Here is a 20,366-nt window from a genome sequence, read left to right as displayed (position 1 = left end):
GTTGATGATGTTGATGATGGTGATGATGTTGATGATGATGATGTTGATGATGTTGTTGATGTTGATGATGGTGATGATGTTGATGATGTTGATGATGATGATGTTGTTGATGTTGTTGATGTTGATGGTGGTGATGATGATGATGATGTTGATGTTGATGATGGTGATGATGGTGATGTTGATGGTGTTGATGATGGTGATGGTGATGATGGTGATGATGGTGGTGATGTTGATGTTGATGGTGATAGTGGTGATGATGTTGTTGATGTTGATGGTGATGATGTTGTTGATGTAGATGATGGTGTTGATGTTGATGTTGATGATGATGATGTTGATGTTCATGGTGATGATGTTGTTGATGTTGATGTTGTTGATGTAGATGATGTTGTTGATGTTGTTGATGTTGATGAAGATGTTGTTGATGTTGTTGATGTTGATGGTGACCTGCAGGATGTATGATGATGATGATGTTGATGTTGTTGATGTTGATGTTGTTGATGTTGTTGATGTTGATGGTGACCTGCAGGATGTATGATGATGATGATGGTGTTGATGTTGTTGATGTTGATGGTGACCTGCAGGATGTATGATGATGATGATGGTGTTGATGTTGTTGATGTTGATGGTGACCTGCAGGATGTATGATGATGATGATGGTGTTGATGTTGTTGATGTTGATGGTGACCTGCAGGATGTATGATGCCATGAACCCCTTGATGATCCCATCCTGCTCCAAGCTCAGCAGCAAGTCGATGACGCAGCTGAACATGAACACCGCACACACTGGGAGACCAGCATCATCATCAGCAACATCATCATCATCAGCAACATCATCATCAGCAACATCATCATCATCAGCAACATCATCATCAGCATCATCAACATCATCAGCAGCATCATCATCATCAACATCATCAGCAGCATCATCATCATCAGCAGCAAGTCAATGACGCAGCTGAACATGAACACCGCACACACTGGGAGACCATCATCATCATCAGCAACATCATCATCAACATCATCATCATCATCAGCAGCAAGTCGATGACGCAGCTGAACATGAACACCGCACACACTGGGAGACCATCATCATCAGCATCAGCAACATCATCAGCAGCATCAGCAACATCATCAGCAACATCATCATCAGCAACATCATCATCAGCATCATCAACATCATCAGCAGCATCATCATCATCAACATCATCAGCAGCAGCATCATCATCATCAGCAGCATCATCATCATCAGCAGCAAGTCAATGACGCAGCTGAACATGAACACCGCACACACTGGGAGACCATCATCATCATCAGCAACATCATCATCAACATCAGCAACATCATCAGCAACATCATCATCAGCAACATCATCATCAGCATCATCAACATCATCAGCAGCATCATCATCATCAACATCATCAGCAGCATCATCATCATCAGCAGCAAGTCAATGACGCAGCTGAACATGAACACCGCACACACTGGGAGACCATCATCATCATCAGCAACATCATCATCAACATCATCATCATCATCAGCAACAAGTCGATGACGCAGCTGAACATGAACACCGCACACACTGGGAGACCATCATCATCATCAGCATCAGCAACATCATCAGCAGCATCAGCAACATCATCAGCAACATCATCATCATCAGCAGCAAGTCGATGACGCAGCTGAACATGAACACCGCACACACTGGGAGACCATCATCATCATCATCATCAGCAGCATCATCAACATCATCATCAACATCATCATCATCATCAGCAGCAAGTCGATGACGCAGCTGAACATGAACACCGCACACACTGGGAGACCAGCATCATCATCAGCAACATCATCATCATCAGCAGCAGCATCATCAACATCATCATCATCAGCAGAAAGTCGATGACGCAGCTGAACATGAACACCGCACACACTGGGAGACCAGCAGCAGCATCAGCAACATCATCATCAGCATCATCATCAGCATCAGTAGCATCATCATCAGCATCATCGTCGACATCATCATCAACATCATCACCATCATCACCATCACCACCATCATCATCACGATCATCATAATCACCACCACCATCACCACCATCACCACCATCATCATCAACATCATCAACATCATCAACATCATCACCACCATCATCATCACCATCATCACCACCATCACCACCATCATCAACAACATCATCACCACCATCATCATCATCATCACCATCATCATCATCAACATCATCACCACCATCACCACCATCATCACCACCATCAACAACATCACCATCATCATCATACATCCTGCAGGTCATCACCATCACCATCACCACCATCACCACCATCATCAACATCAACATGACCCAGCCAACGCAGCCTTGCCTGCCGGAGGAGCTCACCGATGGGACTTTGTCCAGAACTTTCAAGGATTTGAGAGCTCCTCACACGATCCAGCCTGCAGGTTAAACCCAGGATGGATCGTAGGCAGGCCAGCCTCAATGTTTCTAACCGGCGAAGATGCTCCATTAGGGGGGTCCACGTTTCGCAAGCGTAGAGAAGGGAGGGAATGACCGTGGCCGAGAAGACCTGAAGCTTCGTGCGGAGCGACAGACCAGGTAGCTTCCACACAGCAGCGTTACGCAACCGATGAAAAGATATTGCCGCTCGACTGATTCGGAGTGAGACCTCTGCTGTTAAACCAGAGCCGGTCATGAGCACACTGCCCAGGTATGGGAAACTCTCCACTCTCTCCACAACTGCCCCATCACCGATTGGGAGTTGTGGGGGTGGAGTGTCCGATGGTACAAAATACCCAGGCAGGTGCTTAGTTTTGGTGGGGCTGATGGTAAGGCCCCACCTCTTAGTGGCACGTTCCAGTCTCAGCAGCAGCATCTCCAACTCCTCCTCTGAGTGAACAGAAATTACCAAATCATCGGCATACATAACGTGGTTGACCAATAGGGAGCCATCCCTTGACCGCACCCGGGCATCGATCAGCCTCCCATTGTATCTGTACCAGATGGAAATTCCAGCTACTGAAGGCTTCACGAACTACGCGGTCGAAATAGATGTTAAATAATGTGGGAGCCAGAGGACATCCCTGTCGCACCCCAAGGTGTACAGGGAAAGGCTCCGACTCCTGGCCACGTAGTTTTACCCGGGCCCGCTCACCATCATGAAGGTCCTTAATGATCGTGAGCAGAGGGTCAGGGACTCCGAAACCATAAAGAACAACCCAGAGCCCAGGCCTACTGACATAGGCCTTGACCAGGTCAATAAAGCAGAGATGTAGGTCTTGTTGGAATTCCCTACACCTCTGCTGTAGCAGACGGACCATCACCATCACCATCACCCCCACCATCACCATCACCACCACCACCATCACCACCACCACCACCACCATCATCACCACCATCACCACCATCACCATCACCACCATCACCACCATCACCATCACCACCACCATCAGCACCACCATCATCACCACCATCACCCCCACCACCATCACCACCATCACCCCCACCACCATCACCACCATCACCACCACCATCACCACCATCACCACCATCACCACCACCATCACCACCACCATCATCACCACCATCACCACCACTCACTGTAGAAGAGAGGGTCTCTTTGTGAGTTGAGGAGGAGTTTGACCACTCCCAGAACGGCGAAAAGAACCACCACACCCACTACACAGACACAGACTGGGCTACACACAGACACACACAGACACACACACACACAGACAGACACACACACAGACACACATAGACACACACACACACAGAGAGACACACACAGACACACAGACACACACACAGACACACACACACACACACAGAGACACATACACACACAGACACACAGACACAGACAGACACACACACAGACACACATAGACACACACACAGAGAGACACACACAGACACACAGACACAGACACACACACAGACACACACACAGACACACACACACGGGGAAACACACAGAGACACACACAGACACGATGAGACAAAGACATGGAGAGAGAGAAGTGAAAACATTAGTCTATGGTGCAGTGTTGAGTCTATGGTGCAGTGTTGAGTCTATGGTGCAGTGTTGTGTCTATGGTGCAGTGTTGAGTCTATGGTGCAGTGTTGAGTCTATGGGCAGTGTTGAGTCTATGGTGCAGTGTTGAGTCTATGGTGCAGTGTTGAGTCTATGGGTGGCAGTGTTGAGTCTATGGTGCAGTGTTGAGTCTATGGTGCAGTGTTGAGTCTATGGTGCAGTGTTGAGTCTATGGTGCAGTGCTGAGTCTATGGGTGGCAGTGTTGAGTCTATGGTGCAGTGCTGAGTCTATGGTGCAGTGCTGAGTCTATGGTGCAGTGTTGAGTCTATGGGCAGTGCTGAGTCTATGGTGCAGTGTTGAGTCTATGGTGCAGTGTTGAGTCTATGGTGCAGTGTTGAGTCTATGGTGCAGTGTTGAGTCTATGGTGCAGTGTTGAGTCTATGGTGCAGTGTTGAGTCTATGGGCAGTGTTGAGTCTATGGTGCAGTGCTGAGTCTATGGTGCAGTGTTGAGTCTATGCGCAGTGTTGAGTCTATGGTGCAGTGCTGAGTCTATGGTGCAGTGTTGAGTCTATGGTGCAGTGTTGAGTCTATGGTGCAGTGCTGAGTCTATGGGCAGTGTTGAGTCTATGGTGCAGTGTTGAGTCTATGGTGCAGTGCTGAGTCTATGGGCAGTGTTGAGTCTATGGTGCAGTGCTGAGTCTATGGTGCAGTGTTGAGTCTATGGTGCAGTGTTGAGTCTATGGTGCAGTGTTGAGTCTATGGTGCAGTGTTGAGTCTATGGTGCAGTGTTGAGTCTATGGTGCAGTGTTGAGTCTATGGGGCAGTGTTGAGTCTATGGGCAGTGTTGAGTCTATGGGCAGTGTTGAGTATATGGTGCAGTGTTGAGTCTATGGTGCAGTGTTGAGTCTATGGGCAGTGTTGAGTCTATGGTGCAGTGTTGAGTCTATGGTGCAGTGTTGAGTCTATGGTGCAGTGTTGAGTCTATGGTGCAGTGTTGAGTCTATGGTGCAGTGTTGAGTCTATGGGCAGTGTTGAGTCTATGGTGCAGTGTTGAGTCTATGGTGCAGTGTTGAGTCAATGGTGCAGTGTTGAGTCTATGGTGCAGTGTTGAGTCTATGGGCAGTGTTGAGTCAATGGTGCAGTGTTGAGTCTATGGTGCAGTGTTGAGTCTATGGGCAGTGTTGAGTCTATGGTGCAGTGCTGAGTCTATGGTGCAGTGTTGAGTCTATGGTGCAGTGTTGAGTCTATGGGGCAGTGTTGAGTCTATGGTGCAGTGTTGAGTCTATGGTGCAGTGTTGAGTCTATGGGGCAGTGTTGAGTCAATGGTGCAGTGTTGAGTCTATGGGCAGAGTTGAGTCTATGGTGCAGTGTTGAGTCTATGGGGCAGTGTTGAGTCTATGGGGCAGTGTTGAGTCTATGGTGCAGTGTTGAGTCTATGGGGCAGTGTTGAGTCTATGGGCAGAGTTGAGTCTATGGTGCAGTGTTGAGTCTATGGTGCAGTGTTGAGTCAATGGTGCAGTGTTGAGTCTATGGGCAGAGTTGAGTCTATGGTGCAGTGTTGAGTCTATGGTGCAGTGTTGAGTCTATGGTGCAGTGTTGAGTCTATGGGGCAGTGTTGAGTCTATGGGGCAGTGTTGAGTCTATGGTGCAGTGTTGAGTCTATGGTGCAGTGTTGAGTCTATGGTGCAGTGTTGAGTCTATGGTGCAGTGTTGAGTCTATGGGGCAGTGTTGAGTCTATGGGGCAGTGTTGAGTCTATGGTGCAGTGTTGAGTCTATGGGCAGTGTTGAGTCTATGGTGCAGTGTTGAGTCTATGGTGCAGTGTTGAGTCTATGGTGCAGTATTGAGTCTATGGTGCAGTGTTGAGTCTATGGGCAGTGTTGAGTCTATGGTGCAGTGCTGAGTCTATGGTGCAGTGTTGAGTCTATGGTGCAGTGTTGAGTCTATGGGTGACAGTGTTGAGTCTATGGGGCAGTGTTGAGTCTATGGGCAGAGTTGAGTCTATGGTGCAGTGTTGAGTCTATGGTGCAGTGTTGAGTCTATGGTGCAGTGTTGAGTCTATGGTGCAGTGTTGAGTCTATGGTGCAGTGTTGAGTCTATGGTGCAGTGTTGAGTCTATGGTGCAGTGTTGAGTCTATGGTGCAGTATTGAGTCTATGGTGCAGTGTTGAGTCTATGGGCAGTGTTGAGTCTATGGTGCAGTGCTGAGTCTATGGTGCAGTGTTGAGTCTATGATGCAGTGTTGAGTCTGTGGTGCAGTGTTGAGTCTATGGTGCAGTGTTGAGTCTATGGGGCAGTGTTGAGTCTATGGGGCAGTGCTGAGTCTATGGGCAGTGTTGAGTATATGGGTGGTGTTGAGTCTATGATGCAGTGCTGAGTCTATGGATAGTGTTGAGTCTATGGTGCAGTGTTGAGTCTATGGTGCAGTGTTGAGTCTATGGTGCAGTGTTGAGTCTATGGTGCAGTGTTGAGTCTATGGGCAGTGTTGAGTCTATGGGCAGTGCTGAGTCTATGGATAGTGTTGAGTCTATGGGCAGTGTTGAGTCTATGGTGCAGTGTTGAGTCTATGGTGCAGTGTTGAGTCTATGGTGCAGTGTTGAGTCTATGGGCAGTGTTGAGTCTATGGGCAGTGCTGAGTCTATGGGTGGCAGTGTTGAGTCTATGGTGCAGTGTTGAGTCTATGGGTGGCAGTGTTGAGTCTATGGTGCAGTGTTGAGTCTATGGGCAGTGTTGAGTCTACGGGCAGTGTTGAGTCTATGGGCAGTGCTGAGTCTATGGGTGGCAGTGTTGAGTCTATGGGGCAGTGTTGAGTCTATGGTGCAGTGTTGAGTCTATGGGCAGTGTTGAGTCTATGGGCAGTGCTGAGTCTATGGGTGGCAGTGTTGAGTCTATGGTGCAGTGTTGAGTCTATGGTGCAGTGTTGAGTCTATGGGCAGTGTTGAGTCTATGGGCAGTGCTGAGTCTATGGTGCAGTGTTGAGTCTATGGTGCAGTGTTGAGTCTATGGGCAGTGTTGAGTCTATGGGTGGCAGTGTTGAGTCTATGGTGCAGTGTTGAGTCTATGGTGCAGTGTTGAGTCTATGGGCAGTGTTGAGTCTATGGGCAGTGCTGAGTCTATGGGTGGCAGTGTTGAGTCTATGGTGCAGTGTTGAGTCTATGGGCAGTGCTGAGTCTATGGGTGGCAGTGTTGAGTCTATGGTGCAGTGTTGAGTCTATGGGCAGTGCTGAGTCTATGGGTGGCAGTGTTGAGTCTATGGTGCAGTGCTGAGTCTATGGGTGGCAGTGTTGAGTCTATGGTGCAGTGTTGAGTCTATGGTGCAGTGTTGAGTCTATGGTGCAGTGCTGAGTCTATGGGCAGTGTTGAGTCTATGGGGCAGTGTTGAGTCTATGGTGCAGTGTTGAGTCTATGGGCAGTGTTGAGTCTATGGTGCAGTGTTGAGTCTATGGGCAGTGCTGAGTCTATGGTGCAGTGTTGAGTCTATGGTGCAGTGTTGAGTCTATGGGCAGTGTTGAGTCTATGGGGCAGTGTTGAGTCTATGGTGCAGTGTTGAGTCTATGGGCAGTGTTGAGTCTATGGTGCAGTGTTGAGTCTATGGTGCAGTGTTGAGTCTATGGTGCAGTGCTGAGTCTATGGTGCAGTGTTGAGTCTATGGTGCAGTGTTGAGTCTATGGTGCAGTGTTGAGTCTATGGTGCAGTGTTGAGTCTATGGTGCAGTGTTGAGTCTATGGTGCAGTGTTGAGTCTATGGTGCAGTGTTGAGTCTATGGTGCAGTGTTGAGTCTATGGTGCAGTGTTGAGTCTATGGTGCAGTGTTGAGTCTATGGTGCAGTGTTGAGTCTATGGTGCAGTGTTGAGTCTATGGTGCAGTGTTGAGTCTATGGTGCAGTGTTGAGTCTATGGTGCAGTGTTGAGTCTATGGTGCAGTGTTGAGTCTATGGGCAGTGTTGAGTCTATGGTGCAGTGTTGAGTCTATGGGTGGCAGTGTTGAGTCTATGGTGCAGTGTTGAGTCTATGGTGCAGTGTTGAGTCTATGGTGCAGTGTTGAGTCTATGGTGCAGTGTTGAGTCTATGGTGCAGTGTTGAGTCTATGGTGCAGTGTTGAGTCTATGGGCAGTGTTGAGTCTATGGTGCAGTGTTGAGTCTATGGGTGGCAGTGTTGAGTCTATGGTGCAGTGTTGAGTCTATGGTGCAGTGTTGAGTCTAAGGTGCAGTGTTGAGTCTATGGTGCAGTGTTGAGTCTATGGGCAGTGTTGAGTCTATGGTGCAGTGTTGAGTCTATGGTGCAGTGTTGAGTCTATGGTGCAGTGTTGAGTCTATGGTGCAGTGTTGAGTCTATGGTGCAGTGTTGAGTCTATGGGCAGTGTTGAGTCTATGGGAAGTGTTGAGTCTATGGGTGACAGTGTTGAGTCTATGGTGCAGTGTTGAGTCTATGGTGCAGTGTTGAGTCTATGGTGCAGTGTTGAGTCTATGGTGCAGTGTTGAGTCTATGGTGCAGTGTTGAGTCTATGGTGCAGTGTTGAGTCTATGGTGCAGTGTTGAGTCTATGGGGCAGTGTTGAGTCTATGGTGCAGTGTTGAGTCTATGGTGCAGTGTTGAGTCTATGGGTGACAGTGTTGAGTCTATGGTGCAGTGTTGAGTCTATGGTGCAGTGTTGAGTCTATGGGTGACAGTGTTGAGTCTATGGGCAGTGTTGAGTCTATGGTGCAGTGTTGAGTCTATGGTGCAGTGTTGAGTCTATGGGTGACAGTGTTGAGTCTATGGTGCAGTGTTGAGTCTATGGGGCAGTGTTGAGTCTATGGGTGACAGTGTTGAGTCTATGGTGCAGTGTTGAGTCTATGGTGCAGTGTTGAGTCTATGGTGCAGTGTTGAGTCTATGGTGCAGTGTTGAGTCTATGGTGCAGTGTTGAGTCTATGGGGCAGTGTTGAGTCTATGGTGCAGTGTTGAGTCTATGGTGCAGTGTTGAGTCTATGGGTGACAGTGTTGAGTCTATGGTGCAGTGTTGAGTCTATGGTGCAGTGTTGAGTCTATGGGTGACAGTGTTGAGTCTATGGGCAGTGTTGAGTCTATGGTGCAGTGTTGAGTCTATGGTGCAGTGTTGAGTCTATGGGTGACAGTGTTGAGTCTATGGTGCAGTGTTGAGTCTATGGGGCAGTGTTGAGTCTATGGGTGACAGTGTTGAGTCTATGGTGCAGTGTTGAGTCTATGGTGCAGTGTTGAGTCTATGGTGCAGTGTTGAGTCTATGGTGCAGTGTTGAGTCTATGGTGCAGTGTTGAGTCTATGGGGCAGTGTTGAGTCTATGGTGCAGTGTTGAGTCTATGGTGCAGTGTTGAGTCTATGGGTGACAGTGTTGAGTCTATGGTGCAGTGTTGAGTCTATGGTGCAGTGTTGAGTCTATGGGTGACAGTGTTGAGTCTATGGGCAGTGTTGAGTCTATGGTGCAGTGTTGAGTCTATGGTGCAGTGTTGAGTCTATGGGTGACAGTGTTGAGTCTATGGTGCAGTGTTGAGTCTATGGGGCAGTGTTGAGTCTATGGGTGACAGTGTTGAGTCTATGGTGCAGTGTTGAGTCTATGGTGCAGTGTTGAGTCTATGGTGCAGTGTTGAGTCTATGGTGCAGTGTTGAGTCTATGGTGTAGTGTTGAGTCTATGGTGCAGTGTTGAGTCTATGGTGCAGTGTTGAGTCTATGGTGCAGTGTTGAGTCTATGGTGCAGTGTTGAGTCTATGGTGCAGTGTTGAGTCTATGGTGCAGTGTTGAGTCTATGGTGCAGTGTTGAGTCTATGGTGCAGTGTTGAGTCTATGGTGCAGTGTTGAGTCTATGGTGCAGTGTTGAGTCTATGGTGCAGTGTTGAGTCTATGGGCAGTGTTGAGTCTATGGTGCAGTGTTGAGTCTATGGTGCAGTGTTGAGTCTATGGTGCAGTGTTGAGTCTATGGTGCAGTGTTGAGTCTATGGTGCAGTGTTGAGTCTATGGTGCAGTGTTGAGTCTATGGTGCAGTGTTGAGTCTATGGTGCAGTGTTGAGTCTATGGGCAGTGTTGAGTCTATGGTGCAGTGTTGAGTCTATGGGGCAGTGTTGAGTCTATGGGCAGTGTTGAGTCTATGGTGCAGTGTTGAGTCTATGGTGCAGTGTTGAGTCTATGGGCAGTGTTGAGTCTATGGTGCAGTGTTGAGTCTATGGTGCAGTGTTGAGTCTATGGTGCAGTGTTGAGTCTATGGTGCAGTGTTGAGTCTATGGTGCAGTGTTGAGTCTATGGTGCAGTGTTGAGTCTATTGTGCAGTGTTGAGTCTATGGGTGACAGTGTTGAGTCTATGGTGCAGTGTTGAGTCTATGGTGCAGTGTTGAGTCTATGGTGCAGTGTTGAGTCTATGGTGCAGTGTTGAGTCTATGGTGCAGTGTTGAGTCTATGGTGCAGTGTTGAGTCTATGGTGCAGTGTTGAGTCTATGGTGCAGTGTTGAGTCTATTGTGCAGTGTTGAGTCTATGGGTGACAGTGTTGAGTCTATGGTGCAGTGTTGAGTCTATGGTGCAGTGTTGAGTCTATGGTGCAGTGTTGAGTCTATGGGCAGTGTTGAGTCTATGGTGCAGTGTTGAGTCTATGGGCAGTGTTGAGTCTATGGGGCAGTGTTGAGTCTATGGTGCAGTGTTGAGTCTATGGTGCAGTGTTGAGTCTATGGGCAGTGTTGAGTCTATGGGGCAGTGTTGAGTCTATGGTGCAGTGTTGAGTCTATGGGCAGTGTTGAGTCTATTGTGCAGTGTTGAGTCTATGGGTGACAGTGTTGAGTCTATGGTGCAGTGTTGAGTCTATGGTGCAGTGTTGAGTCTATGGTGCAGTGTTGAGTCTATGGGCAGTGTTGAGTCTATGGTGCAGTGTTGAGTCTATGGGCAGTGTTGAGTCTATGGGGCAGTGTTGAGTCTATGGTGCAGTGTTGAGTCTATGGTGCAGTGTTGAGTCTATGGGCAGTGTTGAGTCTATGGGGCAGTGTTGAGTCTATGGTGCAGTGTTGAGTCTATGGGCAGTGTTGAGTCTATGGGGCAGTGTTGAGTCTATGGGGCAGTGTTGAATCTATGGGTGACAGTGTTGAGTCTATGGGCAGTGTTGAGTCTATGGTGCAGTGTTGAGTCTATGGTGCAGTGTTGAGTCTATGGGCAGTGTTGAGTCTATGGGGCAGTGTTGAATCTATGGTGCAGTGTTGAGTCTATGGTGCAGTGTTGAGTCTATGGGCAGTGTTGAGTCTATGGGGCAGTGTTGAATCTATGGGTGACAGTGTTGAGTCTATGGGCAGTGTTGAGTCTATGGTGCAGTGTTGAATCTATGGGTGACAGTGTTGAGTCTATGGGAGGGGTGGGGGCTGCATCCCTCCCCATGTTAACCTATGGGAGGGGTGGGGGCCACCGCAGTATGGGGGGGGGGGAGGGGTTGGGGTCAAAGTTCAGCCACGACTCCTCTCAGAGTCCGTTGGGAACGAGCTAAGGAACGAATCATGGGGGGGGGGGGGGGAGGGGGGAACGAATCACTGGGAGGGGGAACGAATCACTGGGAGGGATGGGCGGGGAACGAATCATGGTAGGGGGGAACGAATCACTGGGAGGGGGAACGAATCACTGGGAGGGATGGGCGGGGAACGAATCATGGTAGGGGGGAACGAATCACTGGGTGTGTGAATGAAAAGCTGTGTGGGTGAATGCACGACTATTTAAGTGAATTAATCACTGGGTGGGTGAATGAAAAGCTGGGTGGGTGAATGAATCACTGGGTGGGTGAATGAATCACTGGGTGGGTGAATTAGTGGGTGAGTGAATGAGTGATTGGGTGAGTGAGTGGGTGAATGAGTGAATGAGTGAATGAGTGAGTGGGTGTGTGACTGGGTCAGTGACTGGGTGAGTGACTGAGTGAGTTAGTGGGTGAATGAGTGAGTGGTTGAGTGAGTGAGTCGGTGAGCGAGTGAGTGGTTGAATGAGTGAGTGAATGAGTTAATTAGTCAGTTAATGAGTGAATGAGTGACTGAGTAACAGGGTGAGTGACTTTGTGAGTGAGTGGTTGAATGAGTGGGTGAGTGAATGAGTGAGTGGGTGAGTCAGTGAGTGAATGGGTGGTTGAGTGAGCGTGTGAGTGAATGAGTGAGTGAATGAGTTAATTAGTCAGTTAATGAGTGAATGAGTGACTGAGTAACTGGTTGAATGACTTTGTGAGTGAGTGGTTGAATGAGTGGGTAAGTGAATGAGTGGGTGAGTCAGTGGGTGAATGAGTGACTAAATGAGTGAATGAGTCAATGAATGAGTGGCTGAGTGAGTGAGTGAATGGGAGAGTGAGTGGTTGAATTAGTGGGTGAGTGAGTGAATTAATGAGTGAGTGAATTAATGAGTGAATGAATGGGTGAATGAATCAGTAAATGAGTGGTTGGGTGAGTGAGTCGGTGAGTGAGTGAGTGGTTGAATGAATGAGTGAATGAGTTAATTAGTCAATTAATGAGTGAATGAGTGACTGAGTAACTGGTTGATTGACTTTGTGAGTGAGTGGTTGAATGAGTGGGTGAGTGAATGAGTGAGTGCATGAGTGAATGAGTTAGTGAATGAGTGAATGAGTGAGTGGGTGAGTGAATGAGTACCTGGGTGACTGGTTGAGTAAGTGAGTGTGTGAGTGAATGATTGAATGAGTCAGTGAATGAGTCAGTGAATGAGTAGCTGGCTGACAGAGTGAGTGAATGAGTAAGTGAATGAGTGAGTGAATGAGTGAGTGAATGAGTGAGTGAATGGGTAAATGAATGAGTGAGTGGCTGAGTGAGTGGGTGCGTGACTGGGTCAGTGACTGGGTGAGTGACTGAGTGAGTTAGTGGGTGGTTGAGTGAGTGAGTCGGTGAGTGAGTGAGTGGTTGAATGAGTGAGTGGGTGAGTCAGTGAGTGAATCGGTGGTTGAGTGAGCGTGTGAGTGAATGAATGAGTGAATGAGTTAATTAGTCAGTTAATGAGTGAATGAGTGGCTGAGTAACTGGGTGAGTGACTTTGTGAGTGAGTGGTTGAATGAGTGGGTGAGTGAATGAGTGAGTGAATGAGTGAATGAGTTAGTGAATGAGTGAATGAGTGAGTGGGTGCGTGACTGGGTCAGTGACTGGGTGAGTGACTGAGTGAGTTAGTGGGTGAATGAGTGAGTGGTTGAGTGAGTGAGTCGGTGAGTGAGTGAGTGGTTGAATGAGTGAGTGGGTGAGTCAGTGAGTGAATGGGTGGTTGAGTGAGCGTGTGAGTGAATGAATGAGTGAATGAGTTAATTAGTCAGTTAATGAGTGAATGAGTGACTGAGTAACTGGGTGAGTGACTTTGTGAGTGAGTGGTTGAATGAGTGGGTGAGTGAATGAGTGGGTGAGTCAGTGGGTGAATGAGTGACTAAATGAGTGAATGAGTCAATGAATGAGTGGCTGAGTGAGTGAGTGAATGGGAGAGTGAGTGGTTGAATTAGTGGGTGAGTGAATTAATGAATGAGTGAGTGAATTAATGAGTGAGTGAATTAATGAGTGAATGAATGGGTGAATGAATCAGTAAATGAGTGGTTGGGTGAGTGAGTCGGTGAGTGAGAGAGTGGTTGAATGAGTGAGTGAATGAGTTAATTAGTCAATTAATGAGTGAATGAGTGACTGAGTAACTGGTTGATTGACTTTGTGAGTGAGTGGTTGAATGAGTGGGTGAGTGAATGAGTGAGTGAATGAGTGAATGAGTTAGTGAATGAGTGAATGAGTGAGTGGGTGCGTGACTGGGTCAGTGACTGGGTGAGTGACTGAGTGAGTTAGTGGGTGAATGAGTGAGTGGTTGAGTGAGTGAGTCGGTGAGTGAGTGAGTGGTTGAATGAGTGAGTGGGTGAGTCAGTGAGTGAATGGGTGGTTGAGTGAGCGTGTGAGTGAATGAGTGAGTGAATGAGTTAATTAGTCAGTTAATGAGTGAATGAGTGACTGAGTAACTGGGTGAGTGACTTTGTGAGTGAGTGGTTGAATGAGTGGGTGAGTGAATGAGTGGGTGAGTCAGTGGGTGAATGAGTGACTAAATGAGTGAATGAGTCAATGAATGAGTGGCTGAGTGAGTGAGTGACTGGGAGAGTGAGTGGTTGAATTAGTGGGTGAGTGAATTAATGAATGAGTGAGTGAATTAATGAGTGAGTGAATTAATGAATGAGTGAGTGAATTAATGAGTGAATGAATGGGTGAATGAATCAGTAAATGAGTGGTTGGGTGAGTGAGTCGGTGAGTGAGTGAGTGGTTGAATGAGTGAGTGAATGAGTTAATTAGTCAATTAATGAGTGAATGAGTGACTGAGTAACTGGGTGAGTGACTTTGTGAGTGAGTGGTTGAATGAGTGGGTGAGTGAATGAGTGAGTGCATGAGTGAATGAGTTAGTGAATGAGTGAATGAGTGAGTGGGTGCGTGACTGGGTCAGTGACTGGGTGAGTGACTGAGTGAGTTAGTGGGTGAATGAGTGAGTGGTTGAGTGAGTGAGTCGGTGAGTGAGTGAGTGGTTGAATGAGTGAGTGGGTGAGTGAGTGAGTGAATGGGTGGTTGAGTGAGCGTGTGAGTGAATGAGTGAGTGAATGAGTTAATTAGTCAGTTAATGAGTGAATGAGTGACTGAGTAACTGGTTGATTGACTTTGTGAGTGAGTGGTTGAATGAGTGGGTGAGTGAATGAGTGGGTGAGTCAGTGGGTGAATGAGTGACTAAATGAGTGAATGAGTCAATGAATGAGTGGCTGAGTGAGTGAGTGAATGGGAGAGTGAGTGGTTGAATTAGTGGGTGAGTGAATTAATGAATGAGTGAGTGAATTAATGAGTGAGTGAATTAATGAGTGAATGAATGGGTGAATGAATCAGTAAATGAGTGGTTGGGTGAGTGAGTCGGTGAGTGAGTGAGTGGTTGAATGAGTGAGTGAATGAGTTAATTAGTCAGTTAATGAGTGAATGAGTGACTGAGTAACTGGGTGAGTGACTTTGTGAGTGAGTGGTTGAATGAGTGGGTGAGTGAATGAGTGAGTGCATGAGTGAATGAGTTAGTGAATGAGTGAATGAGTGAGTGGGTGCGTGACTGGGTCAGTGACTGGGTGAGTGACTGAGTGAGTTAGTGGGTGAATGAGTGAGTGGTTGAGTGAGTGAGTGAGTGGTTGAATGAGTGAGTGGGTGAGTCAGTGAGTGAATGGGTGGTTGAGTGAGCGTGTGAGTGAATGAATGAGTGAATGAGTTAATTAGTCAGTTAATGAGTGAATGAGTGACTGAGTAACTGGGTGAGTGACTTTGTGAGTGAGTGGTTGAATGAGTGGGTGAGTGAATGAGTGAGTGAATGAGTGAATGAGTTAGTGAATGAGTGAATGAGTGAGTGGGTGCGTGACTGGGTCAGTGACTGGGTGAGTGACTGAGTGAGTTAGTGGGTGAATGAGTGAGTGGGTGAGTGAGTGAGACAGTGAGTGAATGGTTGAATGAGTGAGTGGGTGAGTCAGTGAGTGAATGGGTGGTTGAGTGAGCGTGTGAGTGAATGAGTGAGTGAATGAGTTAATTAGTCAGTTAATGAGTGACTGAGTAACTGGGTGAGTGACTTTGTGAGTGAGTGGTTGAATGAGTGGGTGAGTGAATGAGTGGGTGAGTCAGTGGGTGAATGAGTGACTAAATGAGTGAATGAGTCAATGAATGAGTGGCTGAGTGAGTGGGTGCGTGACTGGGTCAGTGACTGGGTGAGTGACTGAGTGAGTTAGTGGGTGAATGAGTGAGTGGTTGAGTGAGTGAGTCGGTGAGTGAGTGAGTGGTTGAATGAGTGAGTGGGTGAGTCAGTGAGTGAATGGGTGGTTGAGTGAGCGTGTGAGTGAATGAATGAGTGAATGAGTTAATTAGTCAGTTAATGAGTGAATGAGTGACTGAGTAACTGGGTGAGTGACTTTGTGAGTGAGTGGTTGAATGAGTGGGTGAGTGAATGAGTGAGTGAATGAGTGAATGAGTTAGTGAATGAGTGAATGAGTGAGTGGGTGCGTGACTGGGTCAGTGACTGAGTGAGTTAGTGGGTGAATGAGTGAGTGGTTGAGTGAGTGAGTGAGTGGTTGAATGAGTGAGTGGGTGAGTCAGTGAGTGAATGGGTGGTTGAGTGAGCGTGTGAGTGAATGAATGAGTGAATGAGTTAATTAGTCAGTTAATGAGTGAATGAGTGACTGAGTAACTGGGTGAGTGACTTTGTGAGTGAGTGGTTGAATGAGTGGGTGAGTGAATGAGTGGGTGAGTCAGTGGGTGAATGAGTGACTAAATGAGTGAATGAGTCAATGAATGAGTGGCTGAGTGAGTGAGTGAGTGGGAGAGTGAGTGGTTGAATTAGTGGGTGAGTGAATTAATGAATGAGTGAGTGAATTAATGAGTGAGTGAATTAATGAGTGAATGAATGGGTGAATGAATCAGTAAATGAGTGGTTGGGTGAGTGAGTCGGTGAGTGAGTGAGTGGTTGAATGAGTGAGTGAATGAGTTAATTAGTCAGTTAATGAGTGAATGAGTGAGTGAATGAGTTAATTAGTCAATTAATGAGTGAATGAGTGACTGAGTAACTGGGTGAGTGACTTTGTGAGTGGTTGAATGAGTGGGTGAGTGAATGAGTGGGTGAATGAGTAAGTGAATGAGTGAATGAGTTAGTGAATGAGTGAATGAGTGAGTGAATGAGTGAATGAGTGAGTGGGTGCGTGACTGGGTCAGTGACTGGGTGAGTGACTGAGTGAGTTAGTGGGTGAATGAGTGAGTGGTTGAGTGAGTGAGTCGGTGAGTGAGTGAGTGGTTGAATGAATGAGTGAATGAGTTAATTAGTCAGTTAATGAGTGAATGAGTGACTGAGTAAGTGAATGAGTCAGTGAATGAGTAACTGGCTGACAGAGTGAGTGAATGAGTGAGTGAATGAGTGAGTGAATGAGTGAGTGAATGAGTGAGTGAATGAGTGAGTGAATGAGTGAGTGAATGAGTGAGTGGGTGAGTGACTGAGTGAGTGGTTGAGTAAGTGAATGAGTGAGTGAATGAGTGAGTGAATGAGTGAGTGAATGAGTGAGTGAATGAGTGAGTGGGTGAGTGACTGAGTGAGTGGTTGAGTAAGTGAATGAGTGAGTGAATGAATGAATGAGTGACTGGCTGACAGAGTGAGTGAATGAGTAAGTGAGTGAATGAGTGAATGAGTGAATGAATGAGTGACTGGTTGACAGAGTGAGTGAATGAGTGAGTGGGCGGGTGAGTGAATGAGTCAGTGGTTGAGTAAGTGAATGAGTGAATGAATGAGTGACTGGTTGACAGAGTGAGTGAATGAGTGAATGAGTGAGTGGGTGGGTGAGTGACTGAGTGAGTCAGTGGTTGAGTGAGTGAATGAGTGAATGAATGAGTGACTGGTTGACAGAGTGAGTGAATGAGTGAATGAGTGAGTGGGTGGGTGAGTGACTGACTGAGTGAGTGGTTGAGTAAGTGAATGAGTAAGTGAATGAGTGAACGAATGAGTGACTGGTTGACAGAGTGAGTGAATGAGTGAATGAGTGAGTGGGTGGGTGGGTGGGTGAGTGACTGACTGAGTGAGTGGTTGAGTAAGTGAATGAGTAAGTGAATGAGTGAACGAATGAGTGACTGGTTGACAGAGTGAGTGAATGAGTAAGTGAGTGAATGAGTGAGTGAATGAGTGAATGAATGAGTGACTGGTTGACAGAGTGAGTGAATGAGTGAGTGGGTGGGTGAGTGACTGAGTGAGCGAGTGGTTGAGTGAGTGAATGAGTGAATGAATGAGTGACTGGTTGACAAAGTGAGTGAATGAGTGAATGCATGAGTGAATGAGTAAGTGAGTGAATGAGTGAGTGAATGAATGAGTGAATGAGTTCACTCCCTCACCTCTCCATGAGCCAGCTTCTGTTCAGCGCGTAGCTCACGGGCGCAGCAGAGAACGACAGGAGAACGACTAACACCTCGGGAGACACGGCCATTGTGAACGACTCCACAACTCATTCACTCTGTGACACACACAGACACACAGAGAGAAACAGGTGGAATGAACCTGGAATCGAGACCGCGATTACACCGACATCGGGAATCGTTGGATCGATTCCAAACGCAAACGCAATGGGGGAAAGGTCACGAATCGGAATCGACACGTATCGATTCTTTCCCGTTGCTTTCAATGGAGAGGAATCGAAGCGCGTCGAGCGAGAATCGTCGATTCCATCGGAACTTGCAACGAGGCCTCCCAGAGGTGGACTTTGATACTGAATTGATAATCGATAATCGGTAAAAATTTAAAATTGTCGAATCGATTCCGTTGTTAAAAAATAAATAAAAACGAGATCTTTTTTTAATCGATTCTGCACCTTTAAAAAAATGTATTTATTTATATAAAGTGGTTGTAATTAATCGATGACGATTATCGATTTTGCGGAAGAACGTAATCGAGAGGAATTTGATTGCCGGGTGGAATCGAAAGCTTCGATTAATCTCACTCACACCAGCGAGGCCACGGGTTGACAAAATAATCGATTCGCTTTAATCGAAGCAGTCGATCTAACTCCATTCAACCAAACGGGGAATCGATTTTTATGTTTAAACTTTTTTAGCGAATCGACCGAGTTGCATTGATTCCCAATGGGGGCGGAATCGTGACGGTTTAATCGAACCGATTTAAAGAATCGATTCCCTAAGCAGGTGCAATGGGTTGTACTGCTGTGCCAGGCTAGGTGCATGAGGAGGAGGTCACGTGACAGACCCTGCAGGTGCCATGGGTTGTGCTGCTGTGCCAGGCTAGGTGCATGAGGAGGTCATGGGACAGACCCTGCAGGTGCCATGGGTTGACTGCTGTGCCAGGCTAGGTGCATGAGGTGGTCACGTGACAGACCCTGCAGGTGCCATGGGTTGTGCTGCTGTGCCAGGCTAGGTGCATGAGGAGTTCACGTGACAGACCCTGCAGGTGCCATGGGTTGTGCTGCTGTGCCAGGCTAGGTGCATGAGGAGGTCACGTGACAGACCCTGCAGGTGCCATGGGTCGTACTGCTGTGCCAGGCTAGGTGCATGAGGAGGAGGTCACGTGACAGACCCTGCAGGTGCCATGGGTTGTACTGCTGTGCCAGGCTAGGTGCATGAGGAGGTCACGTGACAGACCCTGCAGGTGCCATGGGTTGTACTGCTGTGCCAGGCTAGGTGCATGAGGAGGAGGTCACGTGACAGACCCTGCAGGTGCCATGGGTTGCACTGCTGTGCCAGGCTAGGTGCATGAGAATGAGGTCACGTGACAGACCCTGCAGGTGCCATGGGTTGTGCTGCTGTGCCAGGCTAGGTGCATGAGAATGAGGTCACGTGACAGACCCTGCAGGTGCCATGGGTTGTACTGCTGTGCCAGGCTAGGTGCATGAGGAGGTCACGTGACAGACCCTGCAGGTGCCATGGGTTGTGCTGCTGTGCCAGGCTAGGTGCATGAGGAGGAGGTCACGTGACAGACCCTGCAGGTGCCATGGGTTGTACTGCTGTGCCAGGCTAGGTGCATGAGGTGGAGGTCACGTGACAGACCCTGCAGGTGCCATGGGTTGTACTGCTGTGCCAGGCTAGGTGCATGAGGAGGAGGTCACGTGACAGACCCTGCAGGTGCCATGGGTCGTACTGCTGTGCCAGGCTAGGTGCATGAGGAGGAGGTCACGTGACAGACCCTGCAGGTGCCATGGGTTGTGCTGCTGTGCCAGGCTAGGTGCATGAGGAGGAGGTCACGTGACAGACCCTGCAGGTGCCATGGGTCGTACTGCTGTGCCAGGCTAGGTGCATGAGGAGGAGGTCACGTGACAGACCCTGCAGGTGCCATGGGTTGTACTGCTGTGCCAGGCTAGGTGCATGAGGAGGAGGTCACGTGACAGACCCTGCAGGTGCCATGGGTTGACTGCTGTGCCAGGCTAGATGCATTGAGGTCACGGGACAGACCCTGCAGGTGCCATGGGTTGTGCTGCTGTGCCAGGCTAGGTGCATGAGGTGGTCACGGGACAGACCCTGCAGGTGCCGTGGGTTGTGCTGCTGTGCCAGGCTAGGTGCATGAGGAGGTCACGGGACAGACCCTGCAGGTGCCATGGGTTGTGCTGCTGTGCCAGGCTAGGTGCATGAGGTGGTCACGGGACAGACCCTGCAGGTGCCGTGGGTTGACTGCTGTGCCAGGCTAGGTGCATGAGGTGGTCACGGGACAGACCCTGCAGGTGCCGTGGGTTGACTGCTGTGCCAGGCTAGGTGCATGAGGTGGTCACGGGACATACCCTGCAGGTGCCATGGGTTGACTGCTGTGCCAGGCTAGGTGCATGAGGTCACGGGACAGACCCAGCAGGTGCCATG

The 20,366-nt window shown here is 48.3% G+C and overlaps 1 protein-coding gene across 1 annotated transcript in view; it reads right to left on the bottom strand.

Moving 5' to 3' along the window:
• Positions 1-18,067, bottom strand: part of LOC144954443 (transmembrane 6 superfamily member 1-like) — an 85,672-nt gene extending 67,605 nt beyond the window's left edge. Inside the window, exons 1-3 of the mRNA XM_078884945.1 lie at positions 17,904-18,067; positions 3,612-3,709; positions 686-783 (exon numbers count right to left, since the gene is read on the bottom strand). Coding sequence (XP_078741071.1) covers positions 686-783; positions 3,612-3,709; positions 17,904-17,995 — 288 coding nt within the window. The 5' untranslated portion in view covers positions 17,996-18,067. The remainder of the gene's footprint in view (positions 1-685; positions 784-3,611; positions 3,710-17,903) is intronic.
• Positions 18,068-20,366: the final 2,299 nt, after the last annotated feature.

Source organism: Lampetra fluviatilis, unplaced genomic scaffold, assembly GCF_964198595.1.
Source record: "Lampetra fluviatilis unplaced genomic scaffold, kcLamFluv1.1 SCAFFOLD_182, whole genome shotgun sequence".
NCBI classification, from domain to species: domain Eukaryota; kingdom Metazoa; phylum Chordata; class Hyperoartia; order Petromyzontiformes; family Petromyzontidae; genus Lampetra; species Lampetra fluviatilis.
The sequence above is the reverse complement of the archived record's forward strand: the minus strand, read 5'-3'. Positions and strand labels throughout refer to the sequence as shown.